At 35.1% G+C, this 17,500-nt stretch overlaps 1 protein-coding gene across 1 annotated transcript in view; it reads left to right on the top strand.

Annotated features, from left to right (window-relative positions):
• sorcs3a (sortilin related VPS10 domain containing receptor 3a) overlaps positions 1 to 17,500 on the top strand; it is a 352,179-nt gene that overhangs the window by 213,637 nt on the left and 121,042 nt on the right. Inside the window, 1 exon segment of the mRNA XM_056456597.1 lies at positions 17,470 to 17,500. This exon segment is cut by the window's right edge and continues 43 nt beyond it. Within this exon segment, the coding sequence (XP_056312572.1) occupies positions 17,470 to 17,500 (31 nt within the window).

The following is a 17,500-nucleotide window of genomic DNA, read 5'->3' as shown; positions in this document are numbered from 1 at the left end:
TTAATTATTTATATGTATACATACTTTTTATGAATTTCATTTTAGCTCACTTTGTTATTTTAGTACATCATGTTCTTCTAAACAACAATTGCATCTAGCTTAAATAAAATATATTGTAAAAATCATGTAACAGCAAAGTTTTTTTTTTTTTTTTGCCTTCCAGAGGTAATGCACTGCTGAGCAGCAACTGTTAATGAGGAACAAGCAATGTGTTTCTTTCATACTCTGCTTGTGTGTTTTCCTGTGGTTTCCTAATTTGCTTTTTGAGGGCATGATGCTGTGCCAGACAGGATTCTGGAGGACTGTGCCTTTGATAAAGCGCCTTTAATAAGCGGTTCAATTCGTTATTTTTCATGGGCTGACTGGCTCATTGGCCAGATAATACCACCCCATCAACTGTTGCCTCACAGCAAGACGCAGATGCTTTCTGATCTTACCTGACACTGTCTCAACCTGGTTTCATATCATGGTCAAATATTAAAAAAAAATACTTTCAAGTGTTAAATAAATCTATGAAATATTCTCTCTGAAGTATGTTTGATGAGTGATCACATGTCACTTACATAAAACAACAACACATAAGGGATGATCACATTATGAGAAATTAAATATGTTAATATATTTGATGTATATATTTGCACAATAATGATGCGATTATTATAATTTTCATTAATCTTTACTTTAGTTTGTAAAGTTTTAACTTTAAAGGGATCATACAACATTGCTAAAAATATCACTAATTTGTGTGTTTGATGTGATACAATGTGTATAAAATATAATAAAAAAGACTTTAATTTCTACATAACAATGTTCATTTTGCTCATCTCTACCTTGCCTTTCTGAAACATTTCAGTCTTTACCAAGTTCATCGCTTTGAAAAGTGTTCTGTACTTTGATTGGCTAGCTATCGTGTGCTTTTGCTATTGGTTGTATACCTCAGATGTATGACATAAAAGTTATGCCCTTACTGCCTGATGAATTTGAGGCTGAATTGGGGGTGGGCAGTACGTTTAAATTTGGTATCTTTCTAATACCAAGTTAATGTAGGGCTAGTAATGATACTGATAGTGATACCGATATTGACACAGATATTGATACAGATACTTATACAGATAGCAATATTGAATATTGACGCAGATACAGGTTCTGATACTGATACCGGTACCAGTACCAATACAGAAATCGATACTGATTCCAATATTGACACCGATAGAAATACTGATGCTGATACCAATACAGATACAGATAGCAATATTGACACAGATACAGGTTCTGATACTGATACATATACTGATACCGATACCAATATTGATACAGATAGTGGTACTGATGCTGATACAGATACACGACACAGATAAAGGTTCTGATACTGATACTGTTGTAGCAACTGATACTGATACAGACACAGATACCAATACTGATTGCAATATTGACATAGATAATGAGGCTGGTACTGATACAGATACAGACAGCAATATTGACTTGATACAGATTCTGATATTGATACCCATACCGCTACAGATACAGAGACCGATACAGGTACCGATACTAATACTGATACTGATACAGATACCGAGACCGATACTAATACTGATACTGATACAGATGCCAATGCTTCTACCAGTATTAATACTGATACTGATAACAATAATAATACTGATATCGATACAGATACCAGTACTGACTCCAATATTGACACTGATACCGATATGATATCAATACTGATACAGATACCGATACAGGTACTGATACTAATACTGAAACAGATACTAATAAAGATACCAATGCTTGCACCAGTGTTGATACTGATAACGATACCAGTACTGATATCAATACAGATACCAATATTGACACAGATGCTGATACAGATACTGATACCGTTACTGATAATGATACAGATATGGTTACTGATACCAATCTTAACACCTATACCGATGCTGATACTAAGACAGACAGCAATATTGACTTTATACAAATTTTGATACTGATACTGATACTGATACTGATACCGATACGGTACCGGATAATGATACGGACACGGATACTGATACCGATATCGATACCAATACTGATATTGATACAAGTACCAATACTGAACCCAATATTGACACAGATACTGATACTAATACTGATATTGATAACGATACAGTTACCAATAAGTTTGCAATTCTGTTAAACGCAAACGAAGATACAGTTTATTGAAGAATGCTGAAACCCAGGAGCCATTTATTTATTCATTTATTTATTTATTTATTTATTTATTTATTTATTTATTTATTTATTTATTTATTTGTTTGTTTATTAATTCGTCCGTTCGTTCGTTTGTTCATTCATTCGTTCATTTACTTATTTATTTATTTATTGCTATGAATGTAAATGCCTACTGGTTTCCATCTTCTTTCGTGTGCAACAAAATAATTTTTAAATATATCTAACCACATGGATGCAGATATAAATAAAAATAATTGCAATTTTAATGACATTTCATCTTGTAGCCACAGTCCATGTAACTTGCAGTGTTTTGAATATATTCATAAGTAAAGGTTTTGCAGTCATGTCATTTCATTTCATCCTTAAGCCACTTCTAATTCAAAAAATAAATACATAAAATCGACAACCACTTGTGTTTGAGCAAATATATATTTTAATTTATTTTTATTTTAATCTCCAATGTTGACCTGCCAAGCAGAGAAGGAGAAGAAGGAGGAGTCTCAATCAGTAGCTTATGAGATTATGGAAATGAGCAAGCAAGCGTTATTGTTCCTGTGTCCGACCATTTTCATAATTCACTTTTATAATGGCTAATTGCATTAGCCATAAATTCCTGATGCACTTATACACAGCCATGTAAATCATCCGGCATCCAGCAGAGAGAGAGTTTTTGTGATGGCAATGGCTGAACTATTCTCTTCTTTCTTCATTTTCCCATCGAGCCAGAAGCACATTCAGTGATCATGATCTAGAAATATGGATGGAATGGAGAAATAAGTGCAAATCATACATCAACGTTGTTCAGAGTTGGGATTTGTCTTTGACTTTTAGAACCTCAATATTACACTTTTCTAAAGCTTCATTCTGCATTTCAACAAAATTGTTTGTGGTGTTTTATAGAGTTTTAAATAGTGGGTTCATTAAGGAGGAGTCTGGATATGTTCTCCTTTGTAAAAATAAACTTCATTTAACAACTTGCGATCTCTGGCAGATTATATATTTGTAGTTGGAAGTCAATAATGTTTCTCTGAACCAACCAATGTCATTTCATGCAATTGAGTATAAAAAAAAATTACTACAAATATATAAATAGAATATATAAATAAAATTGTATTGTTCAATTGTTAATTAATTATTGTATATATGTATGTATATGTATGTATATATATATATATATATACACAGTTGAAGTCAGAATTATTCTCCCCCTATGAATTTTTTTTTCTTTTTAAATATTTCCCAAATGATGTTTAACAGAACAAGGACATTTTCACTTATTTGTTTCATTTCGGCTAGAATAAAAGAAGTTTTTAATTTAAGTCTTCTCTCCGTTAAACAGAAATTGGGTATATTTTCCCCAATTTCTGTTCAACTGAAGGAAGATTTTTTCAACACATTTCTAAACATAATAGTTTTAATAACTCATTTCTAATAACACACACACACACACACACACACACACACACACACACACACACACACACACACACACACACACACACACACACACACACACACACACACACGCACACACACACACACACACACACACACACACACACATATATATATATATATATATATATATTTTTTTTTTTTTTTTAATTATCATTTCTTTTTATTTCTAATATTTATGTGTTTTAAATGTTTGTGTATTTTTGTATTTTATTATATTGTATTTTATTTTTTATGTATTTTATTTTGGGCATTTTTTATTAAAATGTAAAATGATCTTGCTCATGTTAGAATACTTAAAAAAATGTTGTTAATGTTTAATGTTACTGCATTTTTTTATCTTTTATTAAAAAAATAATTTTCTCATCTTAGAAAGTTAATTTAATTAAATTAAACTAAAATTTGTTTTATTTTATTTGATTTAACAGTTATTTATTAAAATATAAAATTATCTCTCTCATGTTAGAATATTTTTATTTTTTAATATTAATTTATTTTGTTTTGTTTTATTTTATTTTATTTTATTTTATTTTATTTTATTTTATTTTATTTTATTTTATTTTATTTTAGTTCGTTTTGTTTATTTTCGTTGGGCTTGAATTTATTAGTTAATTTGGGCAAAATTTTTTCTTAAAATACGAAGTTACTAATATATAGTGAAAGGCAATATTTCATGGTGAAGCTCTCTTCTCTCTCTCTATTTTGTTAGAATGAATAGTAACAACTAAATTTAATAAGATCTTCAATTAAAACCATTTATTCCCTGTAACCTATGGACAAACATCTACAAGCTAAAATAAATAAAGACGATACAAATACAAGGAAAGAATCCACCTTTAGCTTTTCTCTGCCATTAACTGGTATGCGTTGTGAGTAAAATGTGTATTTCATTTTATTTCCTATGGTAAAGTGTGTTTGCAAGCATTTATTTGCATAAAAATAACAACAGTGTCAATCTATACAGCTGTTCATTGTTAAAGTTAGCCGGGTAAGAAGTATTTATAATTTGGTAATGCAGAGGAATAAACATAAACTAAGATTAATAAATTCTTTAGTTAATTGATTTAGTTAACAAACGAGACCTTATCATAACATGTTCTCAACATCTGGATTCATTCATTTTCTGTCCCAAAAATAAATGGCTTTCTCTAAATCACTGGCATCTTTGAATTTTGTCCAGCTAGTTATTGTTTTTGGATTCAGTAGAAGCGATTCCCTTGAAATTTTGCACATGAGCAAGCTAAATGTGTCCTCCTGCTGCTAATTTGAGCCATAAATTGGGCTAATCCTGCCATCTGCCTCACTAGCATAAACATTTTGTGCTTGACAGATCATTTAAACACTGTAAAGATCGCTCAGATTCTGAACGCTTGACTTCTGGAGAATAAGCTGCTAAATTCAGTAAACTCTCTTGGCGTTATAGCATTTATTCCGTTCTTTCTCAACCATACTAACAGGATAATATTCATTGATCACATTTTTTAAAAACTGGGTTGCAAAAAGCAAACAAATAACCAACATGTATATCCAAACTACAGGGACATGTACATGGGTGTGAAAAGTGTTTGCCCCCTTACTGATTTCTAATTTATTTGCATGTGTTTCACACTTTAATGTTTCAGATTAAACTAATTTAAATATCAGTCAAGCAGTTTTGAAATTAAGGGTTTAATTATTAAGGGAAACCAAAATACAAAACTACATAGCCTTGTGTAAAAAATAAGTTTGCCCTTAAACCTAATAACTGTTTGGGCCACCATTAGCAGCAACTACTGTAATCAAGGGTTTTGGTTAAAATGCAGTGAGTGCTGTGAAGGAAATTTGGCCCACTCATATTTTGCAGAATTGTTGTAATTGTAATTGTCGTAATCAAGCATGAATAGTCTTTTTAAGGTCATGCCACACAGCATCTCAATTGGATTCAAGTCAGGACTTTGACTAGGCCACTGCAAAGTCTTGTAGTTTTGGATCTTTATTTTTTTTTATTACAATAAACTGTGTGCTATCTTTACTAGGGTTGTCTTTGACTGATATTTACATTAGTTTGATGATCTGAAACATTAAAGTGTGAAAAACATGGCTAATAAATCAATAAATAAATAAGGGTGCAAAACCGTTTCACACCACTGTATATACATATAAAAAATCCATTAGCTAATATACTTATTCTTTAGGTTGTGCTTATTATTTGCACACTGGTACCTTTTAAAATACACTTACTTATTCATTATAAACTAGTTCTTAAATGACACTAGTTCTCATTCATTAGATGATGGTACACATTCATTAGTTAGTACTTGGGTATTGCTTATTAGATACTTGAAGTTATTTAATAGATAGTAGTACTAGTGCTAGTACTAGTTTTTAATTGTTAACAAGTTTTGCTAGGTTTAGGCTATAGCCAGAATGGCCAGAAATGTGTCCTAGTTTCCATGTATATCTTTTTTTAAGAAACAGCTGAAGATGCATCTGTTTTATCATACACATAATTCTCCAACAATAGCACTCTGTATTTAGTAGTTATATCTCTCTGTTTGTTCTTGTTCTTTGTCTCTTTGTTGTTGTTTTTTTTTTTTTAATTTCACAATCCTAGACTAACCAAGACTTGTTCTAGTCACTAAATATTGAACTAAATATTGTTGCTTTTCTGGTGATTTAATGCTTTCTTTTATTCTCATTTGTACTATAAGTCGCTTTAGATAAAAGTGTCTGCTAAATTAATAAATGTAAATGTAAATCTGATATAAATAAATAGTATATAATAAATGCAAACTAGTATCTGAATAATAATCTCTAATGGCCAGCAAATAATATACTAGTACCTCAAAAAATGCTTGTATCTAAAAAAATAATAATAAATTATAATAACAATACTACTACTACTACTACTACTATTACTACAACAAACTAATAATAATAATAATAATAATAATAATAATAATAATAATAAATTAAAATAATATAAATAGACTAATTGTTAAGATGCCGTGCCATAGATGCTAAATGTAAACAAGGTCTTCACTAGTAAGATTTTATTATTTGTTTGTTTCCTAAGTGAAACAAAACCTTTGGGGTTGTCTATTATCATTCCTTCAAACTGGGGCCACTTGTTTAAGGTGTCTCTAGAACATTCCCACATGAATTGCTTTTATGTTCCTTAATATTAAACGGCGTTTCCTATTTCCTGTCTTTTTCTGCTGCGCTCCATCCTAAGCCTCCTCCTCCACACCGTATACTCCCAGCTCTCTCCATCACAATTTAATGGAAATGATCCAAGTGTTCAGGGCGTTATGCAAATACGTGCTATAGATTTTCTTTTTCATTATAAGTACATTATTAAAATCAGCTCTCCTCTCCCTGTTCCCCTCACCTCCTATTAGAAGGCCCCAGAGTCTCCCTGTTGGCAGCCAGCGACTGTCAGCGGCGGGTCCTTGCTGCAGCTAGTGATTTATTGATGTAAGTGGGAAGCTATGAAGCCGACTTTGTGACAGCTCCGAGCTTTTAAAATTGAGCATGTCATCCGGCTGATGAATGACTACAGGTTGAGCTCACCCAGCGGCACAATATGTCAACGTCCACGCTTATGAGGGACCCAGTGGTCCATAGGCTCTTACACTGACAAGGGATATATTTATATATATATATATATATATATATATATATATATATATATATATATATATATATATATATATATATACCATTCCCTCTTAATTCTGATTGGCTGGAAGGTGTGCAATTATATATTTTAAGATCTGTGTGAACCGGAAGTTGTTGAGACTTTCAGTGAGAGATTTCAGTATGTTAATCTACTTCCTACTGACACGGAATATTGAGTAGGGGGCGTGGCTTTCTTTTGCAATCATTTTCTCATAGCAAACTTAGTGGCCGTTCACAAATCACATCTAAACAAAGTCCTTTTGAAACAAATCATTTCACTCGGCGGCCATCTTTAAAACACCTCTCGGGCAGTATGCTCAGGTATTCTGTCTGAATGGGGAAACATCAAACTCTCCAAACTGTTTACCAAGCTTATGATTACATTACATATTTGGAATCACGAATAAAAATAAACAACCATCTCGTAAGTTTGGTTTCTAAACCAATTTCTTCGAATCAAACAAAATCTGCATTTTTTCGGGCTGCCCGAACTAATGCACATGCGCACTCAAAAGAAACGAGATCACGACACCAACCTCATTTATAGCCATTCTACACAAGATCATCCTCTGAATAATGATCATCTGATCGAGTTGGTCATCTGAAGTAATTCACAACTTTTGTTCACAAGTTTAGGGGCGTTTGAGTAGTTGCTGTCATGTGTGTTTGATAGGACGGACTGTACCTCGTGTTCATTTCATACAGATTACAAAACCAAAAAGCTTTTGTTTTCATGTGCAGTTGGTTCATTTAAAAGTGCAGATTTCAAGCTTTATTTGGATATATTTCTTATGTCTGTGCAGCAAGTATTCGCTGAGATTCCAGTGTGTTTGTTGACCACAAAAAACAGTCGTAAAATATTTGGTCTGAACTTTTCCCCAGAGAAACGTCAGTTTATAGTGATCGATGTTTGGCTCCTGTATTAGTAGGCGGGGCTTCACTCGCCATATTGACCGTTACACTTTTCCCCTTTCAAAACTATACGAGTGACACGTCTTGTGTGTTCTATAGTCTTTGATCTAAAAATGTGTGGAAAGGCCAGCGCGTCATTTTGTCGTCTGTCATTGCTAGGCAACCATTAACCGTTTTCTCAGAGGATGACAAACAAAACATTGCTGCAGCTCTGATACAAGTTTTAGTCATAGAGAAAATTAAAAAGCATTGTTTATCTGAAGTAATTATTTTACCGAAATGTGAATATTAAAGTCTGTATATTATATTAAATGATTGGTCAGTTCTTGTCACGTGACTCAAGGTCTCTTGCGGCATTCTGAAAAGTTGAGATGTTTTTAACTGGGTGCGTGGGTTCGTTAGAAATAATGAACTTGCGCTCGCAAAAGACATGATATAGGAACAGCCCATAACAGTTAGAGAGGGTATTCATGTACAGTTGCTATGAAAGCCTTCAGGTTGATGTCAATAAAAGAACCGCCATTCCAGCTATGAAGCAATTTGTCTCAGTTTATTTGAAGACAAAACAAACATTGTTTTTTTTCAGTTGATGAACTTTCACTGATTAATTACTCACCTTAAGAATCGTAATGTGAGCTTGCAAAATAAACATTGTACATTTGGATTTCAGGGAGGCTTTAATGCACAAGTAGTTCCAGTCAGTTTTGATCACAGTTCAAAATAAATGTGCTTTCCTATCTGTGGGTTCACTCCGAAGGTCAAAATTCGCTACATTGATCTCGTATTTAAAGGGGCCGTTGCAGCATATCAGTTACATTCCCGCATAAAACATGCTTTCTAGCATGAAAATGTTGCGCACTTTTTTATCAAATTCATTTAACAATGGAAGATCAAGTTGCATGTGGTGTGGCTTTGCTCCACTTAATTATCCTATATGTCTGAAATATCCTAAAGCAGCAATACTGTCGCATGAGATTCCCGCTTTTTTAAAGAAAAATATATATTAATGCACATCAGTAATTCGCCAGTAAGTTTTTAATGCATGTTCCTGTAAGAAAGCATTGCAAATAATTGGAGATCTGGCGACCGCAATAATCAAACCCTTGGAAACAACTTGTGGTCAGAACCAAAGTTCACAGTGACTGTGTTTTCTGAGCTCCTCTTAAGCGGTCTTTAGCCTCCGTTAGCAGTCTGTAGAGCAACCGACTCCCATGCAGAAAGTTGCTGGTTCAATCCCAGCTCGGAGTGGGTTGGGTGGTATAGGACCGGCAGGGGTTAAATTGGTGCTGTGACCCAGATGGGAGTGAGGTTTAGGTGACTGTAGCAGAGGCCAGCTAGTGGAGTGCTATGCAGGTGAATCTCACTCCTCTGACCTCTAAAAAAAAAAGGCGCTCTAGCTACAGACGCTAGGGGCCATGTTCTTTAGCCTCCTTGGTAGAGCAACCAACTCCCATGCGGAAAGTTGCCAGTTCGATCCCGGCTCAGAGCAGGATTGGTGGTGTAGGATTGCGGAATGAACCGCCAACTTATTCAGCACGTTTTTACGTTGCAGATGCCCTTCCAGTCGCAACCCATGACTGGGAAACATCCATTCACACTCATACACTACGGACAATTTAGCCTACTGCATGTCTTTAGACTGTGGGGAAAACCAGAGCACCCGGAGGAAACCCACGCAAACACGGGGAGAACATGCAAACTCCACACAGAAATGCCAACTGACCCAGCCGAGGCTCAAACTAGCGACCTTCTTGCTGTGAGGCGACAGCACTACCTACTGCGCCACCGCGTCACCTATAATATAATATAATATAATATAATATAATATAATATAATATAATATAATATAATATAATATAATATAATATAATATAATATAATTTTATTTAATATATAATTTTTATTGACAGAATTTTAAAGAACAGCCTCAGGCTTCTGGATCGGGGACCACAGGATATCATCTTTGTAATTTGCAGACGATGTTGTTCTGTTGGCTTTATCGAACATGGACCTTCAGCATGAACTGGGGCGATTTGCTGCCGAGTGTGACGTGGCTGGGATGAGAATCTGCACCTCCAAGTCTGAAGCCATGGAGCTCCACTGGAAAAAGGTGGTTTGCCAACTCCAGGTTGGAGGAAAGTCCTTACCCCAGGTGGAGGTGTTTAAGTATCTTGGGGTTTTGTTCACGAATGAGGGCAGGATGGAGCATGAGATTGACAGGTGAATCAGTGCAGCGGCAGCAGTAATGCGGTCGATGTACCGGTCCGTTGTGGTAAAGAAGGAGCTGAGCCGAAAGGCGAAGATTCAATGTAGTTTCAAATTACCTGTGAATCTACGTTCCTACTCTCACCCATTGTCATGAGCTTTGGGTCATGACGTAAAGGACAAGATCTCGGATACAAGCGGCTAAAATTAGTTTTCTTTACACGGTGGCAAGGTGCACCCTTATAGAAAGGGTGAGGAGCTCTGTCACCCGGGAGGAGCTCGGAGTAGAGCCGCTGCTCCTCCACATCAAGAGATGTCAGCTGAGGTGGCTCGGGCATCTGTTTCGGATGCCTCCAGAGCGCCTACCTAGGGAGGTGTTCCAGGCATGTCCCACCGGGAGGAGGCCTCGGGGATGACACAGGACACACTGGAGGGACAATGTATCTCGGCTGACCTGAGAACGCCTCAATATCCCTGCGGAGGAGCTGGAGGAAGTGTCTGAGAAGAGGGAAGTCTGGAGTTCTCTCCTAAAACTGCTGCCCCCGCTACCCGGCCCCGGATAAGTGGATGAAAATGACATGACATGACATGATGAACTGCTTTGGTTACACTCTACATTGACTTGCATATACTTTTAAATGCATATCAAGTATGTTTCACTTTCTCTTTGTCTTATTTCGAAATCTTAACAAAATAATGTCTCTCTAGTGTTACCACACATAGACAGTTAATCATAGCCGTCTTTGAAAAGTCTCCAAAAGTTACCGTTAATCTACATTTTGTTTTCACAGGAACATTAGTTTCTCTATCCTCTACTCTGTCTCCATTTGCCATCAATAATCATAAAGAATCTTTGTTCAAATAGGCCAGAGCATGACTGGGTCGCTGGCTTCTCGCTGTAGGACTAGAATAACAACGCTGTATTCCCGGCAGGGGGCCGATCAACAGTGGCATCAATCAGTGTAATAGGAACGCGCCGGGCTTTGCCATTAATTGTGCGGCTGGGCATGCAGAAACACAATTAGAGCAGTGGAAATTAGGCCATGTGTTTAGCAACTTGTAGGGGTCATGCTGGCACTCATATGTCATGGAGCCGGCTGGTGGGATGTTCAGAGTCAGTACGGTGTCTTTTTTTGTATTTCTTTGACAGTATGTTCAGTGTAAGGCTTCTGGAAATGTAAGGGGAAATATGACTCTGTAGGTCATGAGATCTGAGTATGCATTCTGTGCTTCCCACTCACTTCAACTCATTCCAGTGACTGTTAGTGCTAGAGTATTTATTTATTTATATATGTTTTAAGATGTATCTTTTATCAGGATTGAAATGCAGACAATTTCCTGTTGTAACAATATTGAAATAAGTTTTTTTTAAATTGTGAATTACAGCTGAGACATTTTCAATAACCATTATTTAAAGTGGAATCACTAATGTGGAGTATTCGGGAGTATGTCAAATATTCTACCAAAAGCAACATTGACTTTTTTTGGTTGGAATTTAGCAAATCCACCATTTATTCTATAAACTCCACCATGTATATTTATTTATTTACAAGTAGTTTCTTAACAGTTTCTTATTGCAAAAATTGAAATTAAATAAAATAAAATATAAATATATTATTTTTGTTCTACTTTGGTAATTGCAAGAAATTACAAAAAAATAATGAAATGAAATGAAATGAAATGAAATTAAATTAAATTAAATATATTGAAAATATTATTTAATTAATTGCAGCAAAATATTATTTTAATCAATTGCAGGAAAAACAAAAATAAATAAATAAATAAATAAAAATAAATACATAAATAAGTAAATAAATAAATAAATAAATGATTAAATAAATAAATAAAATGTAAAAATATTATTTTATTCTACCTTGGAAATTGCAAGATAAGCAAAAAGTGGAAAAGTAATTAAATTAAATGAAGTTAAATTAAATATACTGAAAGTATTTTTTTCTACATTGGAAATTGCAAGAAAAAGCAAAAAAATAAAAAGTTATTAAATTAAATTAAATTAAATTAAATTAATAATTATATTAATAAATTAAATATACTGAAAAGAAAAAAATTTAGCGTACCTTGGAAATTGCAGGAAAAATAAAACAAAAATAAAATAAATAAATAAATAAAATAACATAAAGTTAATTAAGTTAAGTTCAATTAAATATACCAAAAAATTGCAGTAAAAAAAACAAAAAACTAAACTAAACTAAACTAAACTAAAAACTAAAAATTAAATAAAATATAGGCACAGTGGGTAGCACGATCGCCTCACAGCAAGAAGGTCGCTGGTTCGAACCTCAGCTGGGACAGTTGGCATTTCTGTGTGGAGTTTGTATGTTCTCCCCGTGTTGTTGTGGGTTTCCTCTGGGTGCTCCGGTTTCCCCCACAAAGACATATGCTATAGGTGAATTGGGTAGGCTAAGTTGGCCGTAGTGTATGAGTCTGAATCTGAGAGTATATAGGTGTCTCCCAGTGTTGGGTTGTAAAACTTATGCTGGATAAGTTAGTGGGTCATTCCGCTGTGGCAACCCCTGATTAATAAAGGGACTAAGCCGAAAATAAAATGAATGAAAATAAAATAAAAATATTGTTTATATCCTACATTTAAACAAAACAAAAAAATAATAATTTAGATTACATTCTGACTACTAGGTTTCGGCTCCTGTAGCCATTTCTACAACACAATAAGCCAAATATACAGAATGTGAAGGTGAAGATTCACTTTAGCAGTAATATTATCACACTGATATGAAGCAAATTGTCTTATCTACTCTTATAATAATTTAGCTTTCTTATCATTACTCTGTACATATCTAACCTAGACTGGAGCTTCAGTGATGGGCTTCAATCTTCTCTGACGCGACCCTTTCAGATCGCATCAAACGCATCAGTCCTGTTATCGAGTGTTTGTGTGATGCTCGCAGCTCCTGTCAGTAAACAGCTTGTAATGAAACTCTCTTTGTTCTGCGCTAATGTAATGTTCACTGACTTGTCAGGACGTACAATGAGATCTTCTGATGGTTTTTGACTCGTGTCTGTTCGATTGAAGATTTGAACAACTACATCAATGTTTCAGAAATTAAGCACGTCTTCTTTACAGCCCACTTGACGCTTTGAGTTTTGTCTGTCTTCAGTCAGGAATATTACACATATGCTTCGAAATACTGGAAAAAGGGAAAGAATGACGTAACTTTAAGTGTGTTTGCATCTGCTATGGTTATATGATTATGTTGCACACCTGTGTTATGGATAGTTACTCATTGTATCCTACATTTAATGTTCTATATTTCAATTGACGACAACAATGTACTTAAAAATGCTAAACTTCACTTTAGTTCCCCCTTTCCTGATCTCTCTCTACATTACATACCTATTAGTGAATGAGCGAGTTGATAAAAACAAAGCCCTATGACTCTGGAGTCCACAATGTTTCAGAAATTAAGAGCGACTTCTTTACAATACATTTGATGCTTTGAGTTTTGTCCATTTTCAGTGGTGGAATATTACACCATATGCTTCAATACATGAAAAAGAAAAAGAATGGCCTAACTTTAAGCATGTTTACATCTGTTGCTATGGTTACATGATTATGTTGCACACCTGTGTTGGGTCAAAGAGCATAAGCCCCTCTCACACAGTGATCCCGTAAATATCTGGAAAAGTTAGGCACGACTTTACCGGTAAATTAAAAAAAGCGCTGTTCACACAGGCAAGGACCTTACGTAATTTTTCCGGAAAAGGCCATTCACACATCAATTCATTAACCATAAATGATCTCTAAATAGTCGCGCTTGTATTTGTAATCATGAAGGGAGTCACGCGGTTGATGATTTCACTTTTATTTTAATTTCATGTAGCTGCTTTTGTCCCAGAGACAGACCAAATTACTACAGAAAAAAAAATAAATGCTACCATCCGAAGGCGCTAAGCGCAGCTAGAAATAGCATTGTTTACACATTTGACTACATAAAAAAATGCTGATGATATGATATGAAGGAACACTTTTGTATGTCGAGATGTATATTTAAGTGTGCGACAGCTTTCCTGTTTTAAAACGAAAGTCTACCGGTATTGTAAGTTTCTCAAATAGGACTCACAGGAGCACTCCTCCATAGATTATGCAGGTAAACTCTCAGTGGTTAATCACAAGCATTTTATCGATCATATTTTTTTTCAGTTGACACTAAGAAGGAACATAAAAACTTTATCTGACATGATCCCTTTTCGGAAAATTGCCACCAATTTTCCGGAAAACTTTGTATGTTTGAAAGGGGCTATTTTTTGAGTGTACTAATGCATTGCTTTTTTAAGTAACTTACCCAACACTTCAGCCTGATCTCACAAGACGTTTTGACAGTTTAGTGGCTAATTCGTACGAATTCGTACGAGTTCAGTCGTACGAAATGGTACGATTTTAAAAAGGAGGCGTGGCACCTAACCCCGCCCCTAAACCGAACCGTCATTGGAGGATGAGCAAATCGTACTAAATTGTACGAATTAGATCGTACGAATTCGTACGAATTAGCCACTAAAAAAAAAGTTACGAATTGCCGTAAGATTGTGTTGAACACTTATAGGCTATTATTCTTTTTGTAAAATTTTTCTTTAGTTTTTCCTGGGCGTAGCACATATTTTATTATTATTATTATTATTAATATTATTATTATTATTATTTAGAGCTGAATGGTTTGGTTTAATGCTGTATTCAGAATATCCGCATTATCGCTAGCGGTGCAGATTTTTGCTCACATCATACAGAAAGTTTGTAACTCCCTGGCTATTTGAAACCGTCTACCAGGGGTTCCAAAGAGTGAAAAAAAAAGACTGTCCTGAAAGCTCTGGAGACTGACGGCGTAGCATGTTGTTTCCTGTGGATTGAGACATAGTGGAGCAGAAACGTCCAAATGAAATCCCTGCGGAGCGAAGCCGACTCATCCCGTCCATTAGGATTCCCTTGAGATTCGGCATCTCGCAGCTTCCAAGTCCAAATAATTCCATTTCGCCACGTTTTAATGTGTGTTGTGCTTCACGCTCTGCTGGCTCCAGGTGACTGCTGAACCTCAAATGATGGCGCTTTTAACTTCTGCCAGTTCTTCTTCTCTAGTTTGTGAGCCCGCTGTCTGTCACGTCCTGGAGTAAGAGCGATAGTAATGTGCTCGAAATATTATTGGTCTGATCTGGGCTCTGAACTTATTTTGAGGCTACAGAACAGATATCTCACACACGCATGCACATATACCACATGGAGGAGTCAGGATTTTAAGGTTAATTTATTTCCTTCGGCTTATTTTCTTATGTATCAGGGATCGCCACAGCGGAATGAACCGCTAACTAGCTCAAGCGGCAACCCAGTACTGGAAAACTTTAGTTAAGATTATTTAGGTTAAAAAATGTTGGTTCATGTTAACTCTAAACTACTAAAACTGTTGATAATTTAAATAAAACATAACTATCAGATAAAAATTGTGAAGCAAATTGCACAAATAAACAAATACTCTAAATTTTTATTTGATCCACAACAGTTTGAAAATGTATTTTTCAGTGAGCATACCATCATAAAAAAACTATTCATATATAATATTAATGAGACAATCATGATTAGCCTATTTAATTTCCTCCGCATGCCTTTATTGTGTTAGAGCATTTCGTGTGGTACCGTGTAACACTGCAGTGTCACGTGTGGAAACGTTCATTCACTCGCGCATTCTCAGTAGCCACATCTGTTTATAAAACATGCATATATGCAAAATATGTAAATAAATTATTCTGGGGTGCGTTTCCCAAACAATAACATAACTCGTGGCTGAACTATCATAGTACGATGCATCGTTTTGGGAAAAGAACAATGTAGTGACGAGTGTTTCGCAGATCCCCTAGTTTCTCTGTCGCAGATCCATCGCTTGAACCACGTTAGTTATAACGTAAAACGCCCATAATGATGCTCTAAACGGGGTGGAGTAACAACTTCTTTAGAAAAGAAGCCCATCATTTCTTCGTGTAAATTATATCGTTTTACATAAACACGCATTTAAAATAAAATCCAATAGTAGTTTTGGTAAAAAATAACATGCACTCGCTTTCCATATTAACTGAAATATTTTTTTCATTTGCGATTTAATATTTTAATATCAAGCTTTAGCTCAATATTGCAAATCAATTAACACATAATTGCACCATAAAGTATATTTTTTCCCCCAAAAAACTAATAAATAAATTGCCTTCAAGTAAACTCATGAAAAAACGTCTGAAAGTTGCAATACATTTTCCATTTACAATGTTTTTCAATCCTGAAATGTCAAGTAAAAAGGCATTGCTGATGCTGTTACTCACCTTATGCCTCATTCACACTAGCAGCAACTTTGTAGCTGCCTGTCGCTCTGGGTGGCGAGCTGCTGCGAATGCAGGTCTCTGTAGGTATACAGCACACAGAATACGACCGGCCTCTGAGCTTGAGTTCTACTGGTGCTCCTATTGGCTGTCGCTCAAGAAAATCTCTCTTCATTTGCATAAAGTTGAAGCATTCTCAACATTGTTGCATCATTCGGGCATCGGCCATCAGTCGCTGTCGATCACGTAGACAGAGGTTGCTGGAAGTAGCTTGCTCTCCATTGAAATGAACAGTCACTTGTTGCTTTGCTGCTGCGAGTCACTCGTAGTGTCAATGTGGCTTTAACCTTGTTTATGAGTAGTAAATATACGTTTTCCATTTTCTACACTATAAAAATATCATATATTATCCATTTGACTGCGTTAAGTTACCGTGAAAAACCCAAACACACCAGTGATCTCCTTAACCCATGGCCCTTGCTCTTTTAATCTCCCTCTCTAGTCTTTGGAAAGCACACAACGATTCAACTATAATCAAACACAGCTTACGATGACGAGCCAGTTATTTTCGGAGAGAAGGCTTTTAGCTGTGTTTAGAAGAATAGTTACATGGATTTAACTTAAATGAGCGAATGATTGCAAAAACTGTTCTATTTTTTGTTTCTCACTTGTTTTCTTCTTCTTTTTTTCTTTCAGCTTTACAGTTCATTTGACTTCGGCCGAAAGT

This window comes from Danio aesculapii, chromosome 1, assembly GCF_903798145.1.
Source record: "Danio aesculapii chromosome 1, fDanAes4.1, whole genome shotgun sequence".
Lineage (NCBI taxonomy): Eukaryota > Metazoa > Chordata > Actinopteri > Cypriniformes > Danionidae > Danio > Danio aesculapii.
This window is presented reverse-complemented; position numbering and strand designations above follow the sequence as displayed.